Source organism: Ambystoma mexicanum, chromosome 9 (assembly GCF_040938575.1).
Source record: "Ambystoma mexicanum isolate Mex_15411 chromosome 9, UKY_AmexF1_1, whole genome shotgun sequence".
Lineage (NCBI taxonomy): Eukaryota > Metazoa > Chordata > Amphibia > Caudata > Ambystomatidae > Ambystoma > Ambystoma mexicanum.
Genome location: NC_090931.1, coordinates 891,465,465 through 891,483,157, shown reverse-complemented (window position 1 = coordinate 891,483,157; position 17,693 = coordinate 891,465,465). Strand labels below are relative to the sequence as shown.

At 43.4% G+C, this 17,693-nt stretch overlaps 1 protein-coding gene across 2 annotated transcripts in view; it reads right to left on the bottom strand.

The window, feature by feature from the left end:
- Nucleotides 1–646: 646 nt before the first annotated feature.
- Nucleotides 647–17,693, bottom strand: part of LOC138488746 (twist-related protein 2-like) — a 254,446-nt gene continuing 237,399 nt past the window's right edge. For both annotated transcript variants that reach the window (XM_069616016.1, XM_069616017.1), the window contains exon 2: nucleotides 647–1,837. Coding sequence is in view for 1 of the 2 variants with exons in the window: in XM_069616017.1 (XP_069472118.1) it covers nucleotide 1,837 (1 nt within the window). In the remaining variant the exon portion in view is untranslated. The remainder of the gene's footprint in view (nucleotides 1,838–17,693) is intronic.

Sequence of the window (17,693 nt, the reverse complement as noted above, 5' to 3'; positions counted from 1 at the left end):
GAGAGCTTTTCCAGAGCTGTTCGGCATTATGCAAGCTAGGACGGAGAGGGATAAGACTTGGAGTAAACCAAGGCTGTGACATTTTGTGAGAAGGAGAAAAAGGATATAGAGGGAAAGTAGAGTCAATGAGAGATTGTAAAGAGGAGTGTAGAGTACTAGTATCTAAGTCAGGAGAAAGGGAAGAAAAAGACAAAATTGGAGGAAGGGAAGATCTCAGTGACGAGAGAAAAGATGAAGAGTCAAAGTAAGAAAGGTTACAACACATAAAGGCAGTAGGGGGAGGAATAGGGCGAACAGAGAAAGAGAGGGAAAAGGAAAGAAGTAAGAAGTAAGCAAAACTACTTTTCATTTTAGTGAGGATTCCCACCCTAATGAGGGGGAATATTCATGAGCATGTGCATCCATGCCAGACCCATGTTGGAGAACAGGAGTTAGAGGTAAGTAACTTGTTCCTTCTTCCCACTGCAGCCTGTCTACAACTCTATAGTATAAAGCTAAAGTGGCATGATTTATCGTTCCTAATATTATAGCGTAAGAGCTATTGTAGACACAAACCAAGCAGTAGTGGCCTGCATGTGGCCTGTGGTGCCAAATAAAGTATTAATAAATAAATACATTGATGAATTAGAAAATAGGCGGCGACCAATACATTCTGCCCCATTTTTATTGATTGGTGAAGCCATGTGTTCACCTAAAAGAAAATGTTGCTGGCAATAAATAATTCACTGAGTCACAGACCCAGAAAAAAGACACAGGTGTGAACCACAATAAGAGCAGGGACCAGGTTGTGTTGCATTAATCCCTTGGAGGAATAAGCATCCTGTAAAATAAGCATCCTGTACCAGAATAGGTTTTAAAAGAAGAGATGATTTTCAATCCTTAATCTTTTTTCATTACAAAAAATCCACAGACTATTTGCCTTCTATATATGCCTCCATATATGCATCCATTGTGCCGATCTTCAGTTTCAGTGGGTACGGTTCTTGATTTATGAAAGAAATATCCTGCCTTGGGAGGCTCAATTGTAGACAATGTGTTATCCAGTTTCAGGTGCTTGTGGCTAATGTGCAGGGTTAGGTAAATTCTTCTCAAAATCAGGGGAATTTTTATGAGGTTTTTTTTCGGAATAAAGCCACTCCTTCAAGGACTTTGGCAACAATGGAAATCCTTCAGGATCTTTGAAAATGAGGACAAGGCAACACAATCTTTGGTGATGTGTAGCATCTTCGTATGTCTTTTGGAATGAAGAATCATTCACAGTATTTGGAAATGAGAGATGTGTTTCAAAGTATCAGATAATTATGGGAAGAATACTTCAAGAGATGACTGAAATGACAGTTTTTTTTGTAGAACTTTGGTGATGAGGCACATTCTTCCAAGTCTCTGCAAATGGGGAATCCTTCAAAATATTACGGTTAAAAATAGATTATTTTGTAATTATGAGGACACTTCATAGACAAGAATAGGCCTTGATGATCTTTGTAAAATTATGGAATTGTTTGCTGTTTTATATAACTCATAAGATCCTTCATTGTCTTCCAAAACCAGAGGACCTCTGTGTAGTCTTTGGAAACAAGAAAAATTTGCATTGATCGGAAAAGGAAATTAATGTTAGTTCCTGGGGGCTGATGGAAAGCCTACAAGATCATTTAGGAACAAGGGAACTCCTTTTATGCCTTATCTTGTTACCAGTGATGATCCTTAATTGATTTTGGCAGTTGGAGTTTTGTTGTAGAACTTCAAAAATGATGTGAAGGCCGACAAGGTCTTCAGGACAGCATTTTCTTGGCTTAAGTCCCTTGATCAAAGTTGACTTCCTCTACTGACAATGGACAATCTAAGAAAAGGAGACACAAGTAAAAAGTCACAGTCTGACCCAATTTATTGTTACTGCATGTTAATCACTCTATAAAGCAGATGCAAACATCAGATCATCCCCAATACCATAGCAATCCGTGTTCTGTCATAAACAATAAAAGGCGCCACTTTTGTTAACAGAATGCATTTTGTATACATTTCCCTAACCTGCAGCTTTCTATCAGCCAAGTGTACAGGTCCATCAATATTTTATGCCTCTGCACAAAGAGCTCTGTAACCTCTACTGTGGTATTTTAGTACTATGTAGGTACTGTGCCAAAGTCACCTGTATGATTATGTAGACTTCTAGTGGGGGACCGAATGGGTATCTTCACAACCTAGAGAATGATGAGCCCAAGGCATATAGGGAGGATTCACTGCTCACGCCACTTATCCTCCTCTACCGGTGAGGGGACAGTCACAGGACTAGTAACAACAGCAACTCACACCCTTCCAACAGTCCTGTGATCCTAGTACCAAGCACCCCCTCACGTTCCAGCACCACCACCACAATGCCACTTCTCATTTAAGAAATTGGGACACTGAGCGATCATTGCAAAACATAAAGTACATGGTGTCAGATATTACTGTTCTACATCAGAACACACTCAGACTTCATGGGCCCTTTGCGAATTATTGCACGGCTTTGCCTGCAGGTTCACACAGACATTGGAACTTCACATAAATACACCACGTGGCAGAGCTTAAACAATGTACCCATTGTTTCAAGTGGTGCAGCATATCACATTTTGCATAGCTCCCGGTCAGTTGGTCAGTTCACCAAGATGGTGAGCCAGTCCTTTAAAGTCTTGTCAATTGCTGAGCCCAGGTGAACCAATTGACTTTCACAATCGCAATCCCTCACCCATTTTCCATCATGGCTGGAGCCCATCACAGGGAGTTTGGCCCTGGGAAAAGAGGCTCCAGAGCTATATAAGCCCAGACTCTTGGCCAAACAGTGTAGGTGTTTGGAGAAGAAACTACCGGCAAGTGTTTGGAGATGGTTGGAGAGAGGAAAGATCCTAGCGGGAGATCGGATCCTGGAAATGGGAAGGAGGAGTTTGGAGAGCAGGAGGTGTTAGGGACAGAGAAGCAGTTGGTAAAGGAGATTGATGTTTAGAGGGGGAGAAGCAAGTGGAAGAAGTAATTGAGAAAGAGGTTTGCAAACATACGAAGGAGGTGGAAGGAGGTCTTGAGAAGGAGGGCTGTCAACATCAGAAGGAAGAATTGAGGTGGAAGATTTGGAAGAAAAACTTAATGAGGAGATTTTGGAAATAGAAATTTAGGAGGAATGTTCAGAAGGAGAAACTGAGGAGGAGATTGACCACATCAGGGGGGAGGTGGGAAAGAAATTGGGGTTTATGTACAACAGGAGGTGTAGTACAGCAAAATGAGGAGGGTAGTGTTGGACATCAGACAGAGCTGAAGAGGCAAAGTCTGGGGAGGTTGGTCAACATTAGGAAGAGGATGACGAACGTCAGGAGGAGGTGGTAAAGGGAGAGAAGACAGATTTGGGTGAACATCAAGAGACAGTGGTAGGAAATGAGAGAATTGGTGAAGGCCAGGAGTGGGACGCAGATGAACAGAAGGAGTGAGTAGACCAACAGCATAGGAGATTTCGACAAGGCCAGTTAGACACAAGACAGAAAGTAGGGGTTAGACCCTGATTGGAAGGGGTCAGACTCTTGGTGGGAGGAGGCATGAGAACATTGCACAGCACTGAGGTAAAGAGAATAACTTCAAAGAGGGGAGACTCTCAAACGCTGGGAAATTTACCTTTTCTGCAGCCACTGGGAAAGGTGAGTCTAGTGCAGTCTCCTCTGCTCTACTTGAGACCTGAAGAAAGTCTTCCAGGAGTTTTGGAGGTCAAAGAAGAAACACTCTTTACGACCATAATATTTGAGCACTGAACAAACAATGAATTGAAGCTAAAGGTGTGGAGAGGGTAAAGGGTTTCAGGAAATTCTTATTTTATTTATTGGATGTTTGTAAGGCGCCCATACAACAAATGGTGTTTCAAGGCACCACAAGAGGGAAAAAAGGGGGTGGGAACAAGGGAGAGAGATACAATAACGGTCCTACTAGGCTTTGTGACATTCAGATCGTGCAAGTGCAGAACCAAAAGTGCGAGGGGCGGGGGTTCCAGTCTACGCACAAACAAGTGCTGTGGTAGGAAGGGAAAAAGGCGAAGAGGCGAGGTACAAGTGCTAAGCGGAGGTCAGAGGGCAAGTGCCAGGGCCAGGGAATGCAGGCAAGTGCAGGGAAGAAGGGGACTGGGCGGGGGCCTGGAGCCCTGTAGTACTCAGAGTTAACCAGGCAGCCAGTCAATGAGGCAAAAGAAGGCGTTAGCAAGGGAGGGGGAGAGTGAAGGAGGAGTAGGATAAAAGGAGGGTCTTGAGGAGCTTCCGGAAGTTAAGGAGATCCAGCTCAAGCCTTTGAGGGGAAGGGAGACCATTCCAGAAGGAGGCTTCTCTTTGCTTAGAGAAGGGTCTGATTCACAGAGGGTTGGTGCTAGCAGACCGAAGGGCTCTAGCAGGGATGTATTTATGGTGAGAGAGTTGGATAGAGTGGGCTGCTGATATGATTACTGTTGACTGCCAAACTTCTGTGCAGGACTCTGACTTTTCAGTAATTGAGGGCAAAAGTAGTCAAACTGAGCCTGATGCCTCGAATGTCTTGAAGTCTTTACCTTCTGAAAATGAATTACAGCACTATTCCATTTTTGAGGGCCGGGGTGCTGTTCAAGACTGTCGCTTGAGTGACAGGGTGGAAGGAGAAGCAGGGGACTGGCTCCAGTGGGGTTTGGAGGGATGAGGTCGGGTGGTGCCATGGCGAGCAGGTGCGTGGGTTTGGCAGATAGTAGGGCTTTCTTGGTTGTTACTTTGCTGCAGAGAAGGTTGATTTCGGTAGGTAGAGCAGTTTGTATGGTGGTGCACCACGCTTTGTCAGGTTTAACGAGGGGGCTGGGTGCACTCCGGTTTTCTAATTCACGCATGTGGCGAAGCGTTCCTTGGTGTTGAACTTGCCATTTACTTCCTACAATATGCTGGAGGTATCGCCTCTACCTTTTATTGTAAATTGTGATTCGGCAGTGCAAACAAGTGATGGTAAAGTGGCAGTGATGGAATTATCACCACGCCAGTGTCATTGGACCTGAAATTCCTTTTAAATGATTGGAGCTGCAATATATTCTGCTTTGTCTATTTTTGAAGCAAATCACATTTCGTTTTTTTCTGTGATTTGCAATGGTTTGGAATCTCTATAGCAAACATTGTCCATTGTTGATTCAGATCGTGAACTTCCTAGGTACCCATTGATCAATCTTGATCGACCTGGTCACCAAAGAATTTGAGGCTATTTGGAGATCTCAGTTTGTGACTTTCCATGACAAACTAAGTAGTACTTGGGCACAATTATGGGTACATTTTGGGTAAATAGTGTATTTCAAAGAACAGCAGGCCCAAAGCATATGTCAAACTACCAGTGTCACCGTAAAGGGCCTTGTTACAATTATTTAGTGGTAAATCTGCCAAATTGCCGCCAAGCTTGATTGCCATTACCGCCACTTGGCCCCACGGATTTACAGCGGGATTGCAAGTTGTGGTAGGGCGGTGTTAATCCCCATTTTCAGAATTCAAAGGACTCCATTGGGATTTCAGTGGAATTATCGCTGGCGGATTTTACCGTTTTTGGTGATCAGACCGAGGATTTCCCAGCTTTTTGTTGGAGGTAAATCATCCACCTTACCACCAAACTGGTAGTAAGGTGGTAACGGAATTAATGCCGGTTTTACCTGCACCCGCCGTACTTGTAATAAGGCCCTAAGTACCCAAACTGGCCCATATCCCACAGAAGCATGCCACTGTGATCCCTGGGGCCAACCTTCCTGCGTCGCCAGATGGATCCGTCCGAGCCTGTATGCAATTGAATTCTTTATGATCTTGCAAAAGAAAAAACATATTTTACTACATTTTCAGACTTACTGTGATTTTGGGAGACTTCTTTTTTGGCAGAATTGTATATAAGGGTCATCTGTAGGTCATCATTTCAATGACGCCTCCGGAAAACTATCCCTCTGATTTTCACAGACTGCATATTCAAGCCTGGGCTAGGTTTTCTTGGTCTCCCTCTGCCACTACCTGCACTTTGAGCAGTGTGCCACTACTTGCCTTCATACATGCCCTTTAAAGCCTTTCTTTTTCTGTAATGTTTATTTTGTTACGTGTAGGGCAGGATTCTATTTTTGCGAAGCAGCAAAGTGCCATTAGTGGAGCATTTGGACTCACCAGCCTTTTTCAATGTGTCTGATGGGAGCCTATGCAGAAGGCCATTTAAAATGGCAGGAGTGGGAGATTTTGGGTGTTAGATGCTGAATATCAAAGTCGAGATTGTGGTCCGTCAACCAAGATGCAATTTTATGATATGGTGACAAAGCAGCTCAGCGCGAGGGTAGCAGTGATGGAGCATAATGTAGGTGGCCAGCAGGAATATAGTGAACAATAGTCTACCTGGCAAGAGTTGGTAGTGTGAGGCAAAGGACATTTTGGCTGAATGACAACTTTCTAAGTCTTTTCTTGAAGTTGTCAGGGGAAAACCATATACCAGATATGATGGAGTTAGTTACATGTAGGGAATTCTTTTGGATAGGTTTTTGCTTTCTTGCACAAGGTCGTTACAAGCCTAGCTAAAGCTTGACTACTCAGGGAGTGGGGCCCATCGGAGATGGAGAGTGTGCTGGCAGGGTAGGAAGGCTCCTTGGATATGAAGGCCTTTAAAATATGTGAGCTGACAATGTCACCCAGAGGAGTACTATCAGAGAGGAGTAATGTGTTTGTAATTCTGTGTACCAAGGAAGACTCAGGTTACTGTATGGAAGACTGTTTTCAATGGGGACAGCATGACTTTGAGGAGAACAGTGAGTAGACAATTGCCTCTGTGATGTGGGAGACGCTGAGAAACTGAGCAATATTTTATATTTGTATTTTTTGTAATTCTCTTTACTCAAAAACCTGATTTTATTATGAAAAGAAATGACTTACAAAGTAGGCAATAACGAATAGTGAAGGGACATATACCACGGACAGGGACTTGAGGATATAACAATATTTTTTAACATTGACAGCCTGAGGCCAGTATTTACCCACTTACAAATTACATGCAGGGGAGGTGGGTCGATCAGTTAGTTTGGATAGGAGGGCGAAGGGTTTGGGGTCTCCATCCATCACTAGCAGTTGGATCTTGTGCCGCATTTTAAAGAGTTCCACTCGAGATGACTTCACGGGCCAGGGGGAGAGCATTCCTGAGGACTGGGGCAAGTAGATAAAAGGATGAAAGCAAGAGGGGGCAAAGTGGAGATCAGGGACTGTTATGCTGTGAAAATACAAGGGGCCAAGAGTTGAGAGGGAGAATACAGGGAGATACAGCCAGTGAGGCAGTGGTATGGTTGGAGCGGGGGTAAGACCATTGATGGATTTGTAGATGAGCAGCAGAAATGTAAAAAGAGAACCATTTTGCATCGACAGCCATTCAGGGTAGTGATGGCAGATAGAGGTGGAGGAGGATCGGGAAGGTTGAAAAGGGTGTGTGAGGCAAAATTGAGGAATCTGGGGAAAACATAAGAGTAGAGGTGTATACCAAAAAATAGGCATGTCCAGTTTGCTGAGCACAAACGAGCAGAGAGGCATGTTTCATTTAGTGGTGTGCCAGGTGTGGTTGGAAATTTCTAATGTTTGAGGTTGAGTCCTAAAGTAGCGAGTTATGTATGATGGGGTGAAGAGGTCAGGGGGAAAGAGATGGAAGGGAGGTGAGTGGAGTTTGGGTTGGAGGCAAGGAGAAAGAATGTTCACAAGGATGAGGCAGTCTAGAGGGCATTGTACAAAAAGACTGTATCTAAATGGTTGCATGAACAAAAAGTTCTAAAATGCTACCACCAAAGGTTCGAACCTTTGGTGGTAGCATTGCAGGTAAGTAAAACATTTTTTTTTAAACGGGGGCTGCGAGGGTGTACCCCGCAATGCCCACCTCACTATACTTTGTGGTATAGCAAGCGGGGTGTTGCGGGGGACACCCCCGCAGCACACTCGCGAAAAAAAGAAAAATGGGGCTGCAGGGGTGTAAAGTATAGTGAGCGGGGTGTTGCAGGAGAAACCCCTGCAGTCCGCGTAAAAGAAAACAAAAAACGAAAAAGGACACTGCAGAGCCGGTTCCTGATCACGGAAGTGAAAGGGACTGGCGCCGCAGGGACTCAGCGTGAAGAAAAAGGTAAGTGGGGTTTGTTTATGTTTGGGGTGTGGGTGGGGGTGTGTTGAGGGTGTGGTGGGGGGTGTCATGGTGTGTTGTGGGGGGAATGGGTGGGGGTCTGGGTATGTACGTGTGTTCGCATGAGAAAGGTGCAAACTTTTGGTGGTTCGCACCTTTCTCATGTGAACTTTCCGGCCATGGCAAAATCAGCCGCGGTCGGATCACGTAGATCCATCTAGAGCCATCGAATGGTGGTTGGCGCGAAGCATTCGGTTATGTGTTCAGAGATTCCAGGGTGAATGAGGGGACGAAGAAGAAGATCGGAGTATGGTCAGCAAAGAGGTGCTAGCTCAAGCCAAAGGAGGAAAGGAGTTTGCTGAGGCATGCAGTGTATGGGATGAAGAGAAGTGGCCAAAGAACCTAATCATCAACATTGAATTTTGATTAGTAATAAACAATTTTAATGTGAAGGTCTATGTAAAAGTCAACAGATTTGTAGAAGGGTGTGAGGCTGCAAAGACGTTGTCAAGCTTTATGTAATCGAACCATGCTTGAATTGTGTTTGCCATGTGAGACCAGGACAAACTTGGTCTTAATAGAGTTTTAAGTATTCTGGTATTCTGTAAATATCCAGGATTGGATTAAGAGAGAAGATCCAATGTGGTACGGTTAGGTGGGTACAACTAAATTTAAGCTTTATCTGTGTCATCAGCATACCACTGTATGTTTGTTTTTCTTTTGGATCGGGTCTCCCAGTGGCTTCATGTATAGATGAAAGACCCTGGGAGTTCATATGGAGCCCTGGGAGCCCGCTTGCGACTGGTAGTAGGTGACCAGGAGTAGTTCTTCTAAATGATCGGAGAATGCTAGGAGAGAAAGGAAGTGGTCAAGCTGCGAGGGTAGAGTGGCAGCAAGAGGGGTCTGCAGTATTAAATGCTACTGAGTGGTTAAGAAAGAAACATAAAGGCAATGGGTGGCTGTCTGATGTTTGAAGGGAGTTGGCCATTTAGATGCAACAGTGAAACCAGAAACCTGACTGGTAGATCTGGAAGAGATGATGGTGTGTCCAGGTGGGCATGTACTTTAATTGCACCACCATAATCTGTGGTAATTGAGCTGGACCAAGTGGCTGTAATCGTTAACGCAGAAACCCCCCAGCAAACTCGTAATAATGCCATGTCTTTTTATTGAAGAATTTGTTGATTGCTTAATTAAATCAGCACTGTGGTGAATGTTGGTGTATGGACTCATACTCGTCGGATGCTTTAGAAACATCTGTACTGCTGCCACCCCGTAATGGCCTGTATCTATAGCTCTACTGTCTTGAGTGTACTGGATAGCTGATCTGTGAATATGCTGCATGAGTCAGTGATTGTTTGTATTTGACTTCTATGTGACTGTTCACTCTTTGATTGTATACCGCTGCTTGGCTATTTCCTATGTGTAGTTGCACTGTGGTTTCCTCCACACAGATGCCCCCTTACTACCTGTCTGCAGCAGGACTGTGAATGCCTGAATGTCTTCTGGGAATGCATGTGTGTGCAAGCTTCTCTGATGTATGACTGCCGATGTGTGGCCGCCATGATTGACATCTCTGTGACTGTGTGTGTGTAGCTGTTCCATGCCTGTGAGATCATTTTACTTGCATGTGTGTGTAAAGGTCAGCAAGTGTCAGTATTTGTTTTTTGGTGTATCTAGGGGCTGCCTTTCTGCCCCTTCTGTTACGGCCTGCATGTGGTTGATCTTCCACTAACTGTGTGGTTGCTCTACAATTGCTTGTGTACAGTTGCTGTATGACTACCTTTCTACAGTGTGTGTGTGTGTGTAACTGTCCTTGTGCAGCAGCTGTGCAATGAAATCAATGTAACTGTATTGAATACCTGTGTAACTATTTTAACCAGAAGTAATTTCATCTCTAACAAAGGCGCACTGTCATGAAACATTTTATGGAGTATGTGAACACACTGGAGGAGGAGGGGTTAAATAGTACCATCGATGAGCTTCCAGTGGCTCCTGGGGCCTGCCATCTTTCCCACTGACTCAAAAGGTTCCACAGTCCCTGTCACAAAGTTTCAATGACATAATCACGTAATCAATGAAGGACACTTTCTAAGTGATCCCCAACGTGTAGCTCGGGAGCAACATGTTGCTCGCAGCACCCTAAATTGTTGCTCGCCAGTTGCTCCGGCCCATGATGTGGAGGCGTAGAAAGAGGTGCTGAAGGGATGAGACCTCGGCAGCACTGTAGCCAGGACACAGTCCTGGACTCTGCGAGAATGTTGGCACTGAGCCTGCTGTGGTTCCAGTTGGCTGATTTTTGTAGATGCAAGATTTGAGTTTATTGCCACAATGCAAATAATTTTTCTGTAAATGTCCTTCCTTATTATAGCAGTGTCATTGTTAATAAAAAACAATTAAGATAATATGCCCAGCTGACAAATGTATTAATGAGCAAAATAATTGAACCATGTTCCCATGTTTGTGTCCTGAAGAACATTGTCATATTGTGTTCCTTTGTATAGCTAGTAGGAGCAGTTTGGACAAATAAGTTGCATGCATGCCCAAATTTTTTAATAAAATAATTTACATGCATTGCCTTTTGTACAAGTGCGGTTTGTGTGTGATGCCACTGTGCATTATATTTATCAGAAATGTTACTTTAGTTTCACCTATATTTATTATTAGTGTCACCTATATTTATTATTACATAGTATCCTAGTGGAAACATTGTCATCGTTTGAAACTCAGACCATCTGGCTCGTGGATAATGCGCAGATAAGACAAATTTGAACTATATTTAAATACAATTAAGTTACTGTAAATATGTTTAACTTAATAAGCCAATTGATTAATCTAAATATCTAGTTAACATCACTATACTCCTCTATGAAAAGGCCGCCAAATGCTCAAAGGTTCGACCAATGTTTGCCACTACGTTTTGTGAAAAATCCCTTTTGGGTAGAGAAAAGAGGCTCCAAACCCTTCAGAAAAATATAATTTTTATTCCTAACCACTTTTCCCCAGTATAAAAGTCCAAACTGCTTTTAAAATGCACTATTTGCCATGACATGTCAGAACAATTCTTGAGAGGTAACGCCCAATGCTACACTGAATTGATCAGTAAAGCCTACCATGTAATGACCAGTATTAATGAATCAATATTTCTTTAATAGCATTTTTCCATTAAGTTAGCAACATTTAAAAACATGCATTATATTTCATAAAATTCACCTCAAACAAGCCCAAAATAAAACAGCAGTTTAAAGATGTTCAAACAAGCTATACAAAAAACGGATCATTACAATGAATTATATAAAACATAGCTCCCATGCATGTCCACCCTCATGCAAAACAGAGAAACGACAACAAATTAACAGAAAATGAGCCAAACCTTCATTGACTCCCATTTTGCAGGCACACTTTGTGCTTCCTTCTGCACTCCTTCATTTAGTGAAGGGTGGGTAAATTTAATTGTATCATTAGCATCAGCCTGCTGCATTCTGAGGACCTTATTTCACAGATTCCTCTTTGCCGTCTTATATTTATATAAAAGACTGCATATAAAGCTAAGGAGGGCAGCTCGTGTATATTTTGGACATCTTCTTCTCTCCCAATCAGTCAGACTCTTGCTTTAAGAGCCATTTTGAGTTGAATTAATATGCCAAATTGGCAGTACCTTACAACCTCCACCGTTCCACGAGTATTTTTCTTTACATGGGGAGACTAATTTCTGTTACACTGAAATTCACTTTTTGATTAGCTGAAAATCCCAGATGTGCTTTTAAAAAATAAGTTAAAAATCTTAACTGGCCCAACACCTTCAAAATGAACACCACCATTCAGCTCATAAGACGCTACCAGGTGACCTGGAGGGAGACCTTCTATTCGGCACAGGAATTTATTTTGCAACCCCTCCAGGACATGACAGTTCGAAACACCCCAGATTTTGCTGCCATAAATAATTGGATGTATGTGTATGTGTAAAACTGCTTGGGCCCCTGTTTTTACCGTTCACAGAAACGGGGACCCGAGCAATTGTTTGTCCCCGCCTTCATTGTTAAGGATGCGGGGGACACCCCCGCAACCCCTGAGGCCGCAGATACCTGAAGATGAGGAGTGGGGGACACCCCCGCAATCTCTGCTCCTCATGTTCAGGTAAGTAGGTCAAAAGGGAAGAAGGTAAAAATGCAGATCAATTATTAGGTCAAAAGGAGATAACGATTAAAAGTAAATGAGCAAATTGGGTAATTCCTTTGTTTTACGTATCTCCAGGCATTTGTCCAATCTAAATGCCCCGGTCTTGAAATACAATCGTAAAAAGCCCTTTAATTCTTAATGATGTCCTTTTAGCGGTCTTCTAAAATTATTGACCCAAGCACCACGCTTTGAGAAGAGTAGGCTCAAATAAAAATGAGACTACCTCCTAATCTTTAAATTAATTTAAAAACCAGCTACAAGGTTTCACCCTTTTCCCGAACGCCATAATTTTAGTTTTTATCATATTTGATTTCAAACTATAGTTCCCAAAATAGTCATTTATGTATAGCAGGCCCTGTTGGAGACCTGCTGGGGTTAAATCCAATCTAGCTGTGCCATTGGCATAAAGAAGCATGTTATAAAAAGTACCCTTCAGAGAGGGTGGATTAACTTTCTTAAGAGAAGTACTAGAGTCAAAGTCTGAAGGTATTAATTTGGGGCCTACTGACATCCCTGCTTTTCACCTTTATTGGAGGGGAAAACGATGTATAATTCCCTGATCTTGTATATCGGGCAGACACTGAGATGTCTGCCTATCACAGTTGGATAAGATTTAATAAACGATTCAGGACCCCAATAAAATGTAAATTGCACCACAGGATAGTTCTATCAATCAAATCAAATGCTTTTTCCAAATCTAAAAAAAGACACAAATAATCTCCCTCCCTTAACCTTACTGCTCAGAGTGAAGCAGTGGTCCACTGTACTAAGCCCTCCCCTGAAACCCGCTTTGGAGGGGCTTCAAGATATTGTTACTTTGCCCCCACTTCTCCAGTCTGAGCAACAAACATTTGTATGATATCTTTGGGGGTAGCCATGCCCTTAATAAGGGCAAATACCAGGCCATTCCGACCTAATGACAGGCCTGTTGTTAGCAAGCTGGTGTATTGCTCGCCCAGAGTGCACGGACATTCATTAATCACCAGTGCAATTATGGAGCCAATACTTTAAACGCAGGTAGACGCAATGACTTGCAACCACACACACTCTTCGAAAATAATGAGCACTTATACGACTATTTATTCAAAGCTTGGAAGCAACAAGTGATAACACAGAAATAAATCACAGAAGAAACAGAATTCAAAAGAAAATACATCACCGTGGGCGTAACTGAATCCCTCATCTCACCAGAAGCGGCTGGAAGACCCCGATGACAGCCAGGCCGAGAGCACAACAGCCCACAGGTATGCCGGACGGAAGCGTCCCCCCTCCGACTGAGGTCCCGTCTGACCGTTAAGGGGTTCTGCATATATGCACTCCTCAAAAAGGGGTGGTAATTTCTCGAACCTTCTGGCAACGCACTTGCGCATTGATGGGCAGCAGTTGGTTGCCAGCTGGGTCAACCGACAGTAACCTCAAGGAGCAACGTGCTTCCCTCCTCTAAAAACAAGCGCCATGGAAAACAGTCCCATAACTCATAACAAGACATAACAAAGCCAGCTTTCCCAGCAGAATGTCCTTGACTGCATACCAGGTTTGGAAAGCATGTTTTCTTCAGCATAGTAAATCTAGCTATCAGCAAAATGAGTACAGATTTTCACTGCGGCATGAAGTAAATATCCATTATGGTTCTGAGTGCTCCCAGAATACACTGCGCACCAGCGCCATGTTTTAGCTCAAGCATAACAGCTGGGCCGCTTGCGGGACCCACTAAGGATGTCTGGTAAAACCAGGTGTCCTTACCAGGTCCCGCGAGGAGACCACGTAATGAGGCGGTAGGGGGTTAACGGGGCCGGCATCTCTACCGGCCCCCTTAGCCCCCTACCGCCAGGGTCCTAATGAGGCCCAATATCTTTTAAGTTCATGTGGATTAGTAATTCTTTCCATTGCCTCCTTGTCGAGTTTAGGTATCGCTAACCAGCCCCTCTGGCTTTCGGACATCTCCCTCATTGTGCCTACCCCAGGACATTGGAAAATTAACTAAAGAGGATAGTGATCACTCTGTTCAATTAGAATTCCAATATGTCATAACATCCCTGAAGAAAAAACAGCCCGCAATACAGTAATCAATGACTGAGGAACAGTATTACAGGCCTTTTATGCTTAGGAATGCACCATTTGCCACTAAGATTCCATGTAAATCCCTGGCCAAAACCCCAAAGTACACCTGAAGGTCAGTGCTCCATTTGTGACCAGTTTTAATGTCCACACATTTGCACAACATTTCTGAAAAATATTTTGCTCGAGAATCTGAAACCTGTGGTAATGTTTATTTAATTATTCTATATTTTTTAAAATCCTGACTGGTCCTATCTGTCTAAAAATGTACTAGTGACCTCTCAGTGTTTTTAACATTTCCTGTTAGCAACCACTTAATGTCAAATGAAGTTAAAGGCCTTGCAAATGTCCTTTAATAGAAATGCCCATGATATAGGTAACTTTTAAGTACTGCACATTAAAACGTTCTATTAGCAGCCTCAAGTTTATTACATTTCCAATTTGTGTTGCAATAATCTTTCCACCAACTGAGTGCCAATATGTTCCAGTGGGGAATGGCTGTTGCTCACCATTTCATTTGATATGCAAACTTTGCTCATTACGCACAAAAGGTTGGGGACCCAAACATTGCGAGACAATAGCAGCAACTACAATGTATCAATAATGGAGTTGACTACAGGAAATATTTTTAAACTCTAGGCTGCAAAGATACAATTCTGAAATTGACAAATTCACAAGTAATGCAATTTTTTTTATTATACTGTGATACTTTCGCAACCACCTGGCATTCTTACTGCACTTCTTCTCGTTTCTCTTTTCTGTCATGTCTTTTCTTTCTTTCTTTCCATCAATCATTCTGCTTCCTCTATCCTTCTTTCTTTTATTCAATCTTTTGTTTCCTTCACTGCATCTTTCTTTCCATCTTTCTTTAGTTCTTTCCATGTTTCCTTTTTTCTTTTTCCTTTATTCTACATGTGTGTTTTTATTTCCTTTATTTTTTCTTTTCTACCTTCCATTGTTTCACTTTCTTTTTCCCCTCTTTTCTTTTTTCTTTATTTCTCTTTCCCCCTTTCTTTTTTCTTTTCTATTTCTTCCCTTTTCTTATTTCTTTCCTTTCTATTTATCTTTCTTTTGTTGTTTTCTGTGTCTTTCTCTTTCATTCTTTCCATTGTTCTTTTCTCCTTTTCTTTATTCACCTTACCTTCTTTCTCTCGTTCCAACTTTCATTTCTTTTTTTCTACTGATAAACACCATACGCCGCCGCTTTGCCTTATTGGAGTTATCTGTTTAATTTTCCAGTGGATGATGCCTTAGACGGTCTGTGTGACAGGGTCAGGGTCATGGCCCTGTCAGTGGGGCACAGGCACCTCTCCCAACTTAGGGCAGGAGGCTTACAAGGACAAACCCAGAGCAAGCCCTGACCCAGATGCGAAGACTGGCAGTTGGGGGGTCCAGTCCCTGAAAACCTCTCAATTGCTTTGAATATAAATGTGGGCACCACTCTGTCACACAATGCCTCCCAGTACTTTTTCTGGCCAGAGTTCTCTTTTATCTCTTTCAGTAGTTGTAGTAGTAGTTTATCATTTATATAGTGTCTTTATCCCACTAGTATGGCCTCAATGCGCTTGTGGGGGTGAACGCTCTCTGGTGACCTGAGTCCAAGGTATGGGAAATTGTCAGGAAGAATAACATTCCAGTGCATACTAGGCCCGAGATAGGGAGTTGGGTGGACTGGCTGTGCCCCTGTAAGCTACCCATCATGCTCAGGCATGTGTATGTGCGCTGGGATGTGGACAGGGGAGTGCAAGAGTGCAAGAGACTCGTTATGTGTCCAGCTAGACCACATTTTTTTGTCATAGGTCATAGCTGCATTCTGATGGCAGAGATGTGCTTTGCGTTTTATTTTTTCAAAAAAGTTAGCAGGCACCCCTCTCCAGAAAGAACATGGCATGATAACCTGTTCTGTGGTTTTTGCTCACTGTACCTATCACAGGTGGGAAATATCCATTTGCATATCAGTCTTTGTCCCGCCCGCATGGGCAGTCCAGCACCGAAATGCTATGGCAACTCCCTTCTGAACAAGAGTACCAACCCCATGCACGTGTTTCAGTCTTGTTGGGCCTCATCAGTGGGGTGGAGCTGTGCCTCTCTGAGCACAGTGAGCAGGGAGTCCACGTCTGGGGTCCCCCAGGTAACTCAAGGGGACCAACCCCAAGTTCCTTGCAACATTTTGCAACATGTTCAAAGGAGGTTTGCCTGGCATTTCGGTGCTGGACTGCCATTGTGGGCGGGACAAAGACTGATATGCAAATGGATATTCCTCCTTTGTGAACAGTACAGTGAGCTAAAAGCGAAGGCTGCAGACTCTCACAGTGGGTAAATCCACAGAACAGGTTATCATGCCATGTTCTTTCGAAAGTGGGGCACCTGCTACCTTTTTTGCAATTGGTACAATATATTGGCTAACCTGTCTGTTAAGGAACAGAGGGTCACACTGGTAAGTAAAAAAACGACACTATTAAACATAAAAACATCAGGTTCAACATACTGCTGGTAAGTAAAATATATATGAAACATATGTTCATCCATAGTTTGGTAAAACCAAAGTGGATTACCTAGAATTCTACAAAGTGGACATAAGCATATACACTGTAAAGTAGCTAAAGTGGGGGAACATGTTAGAAATAGCCTCGCAAGCCTTAATGAGGACAACAAATCCTAGAGTGCACCATGCACAACCAAGAAAACCCAGACCAGAACAAGGTGAATGGAATCAAGAAATGTAGGGTCTTGGACTGGGATTTTGTCCACCCCACAGAAATGAGACGGCCAACTAACCACCTACCAACCCCAGACGAACTACAGAGGAGTGTAGGTGCAAAGGAAAAGTAACTGCGAATGAGGAGAGACTGTAGGGGTGCAAGAGAGGTACAGAAACTATCCCAAAACCGAATTGGAAACAAAACACACAGCACGTGAAGAAAGCCACATGGAAATCAAGCGGCCTGAGGACCTGGCTGCTACTCTGCCAATAGAGATAGAAAAGGGGGCTTGACTAAGGTGGTGTTTAAAGCTTTTCAAGACTGTAACCAGGCCGCTCGAGAAAGAACAGCTTTAGATTAGCCAGCGATCAGGCGATTTCTGGAGCCAAGGGAGAGGGGGTGGGAGTCAGAACTAGGTAGAGAACATTGTAAAAAGGTAAAGGAGTGGTGTGCAGAGTGTGGGATGCAGGAGTGAGGTCAAGAGGTGCGGCGGTGAGTGTGAGTGATAGAGGATATGGGCGTGGGGAGAGTGCAATGTGGTAAGGGGAGTAATGGTGAGGGTGGAGTGAAGCAATAGGTGGGGGATAGTTGTAAGAGGCAGGCAGAGACAGTATGTTAACATAAGGCCATAGAGGCATA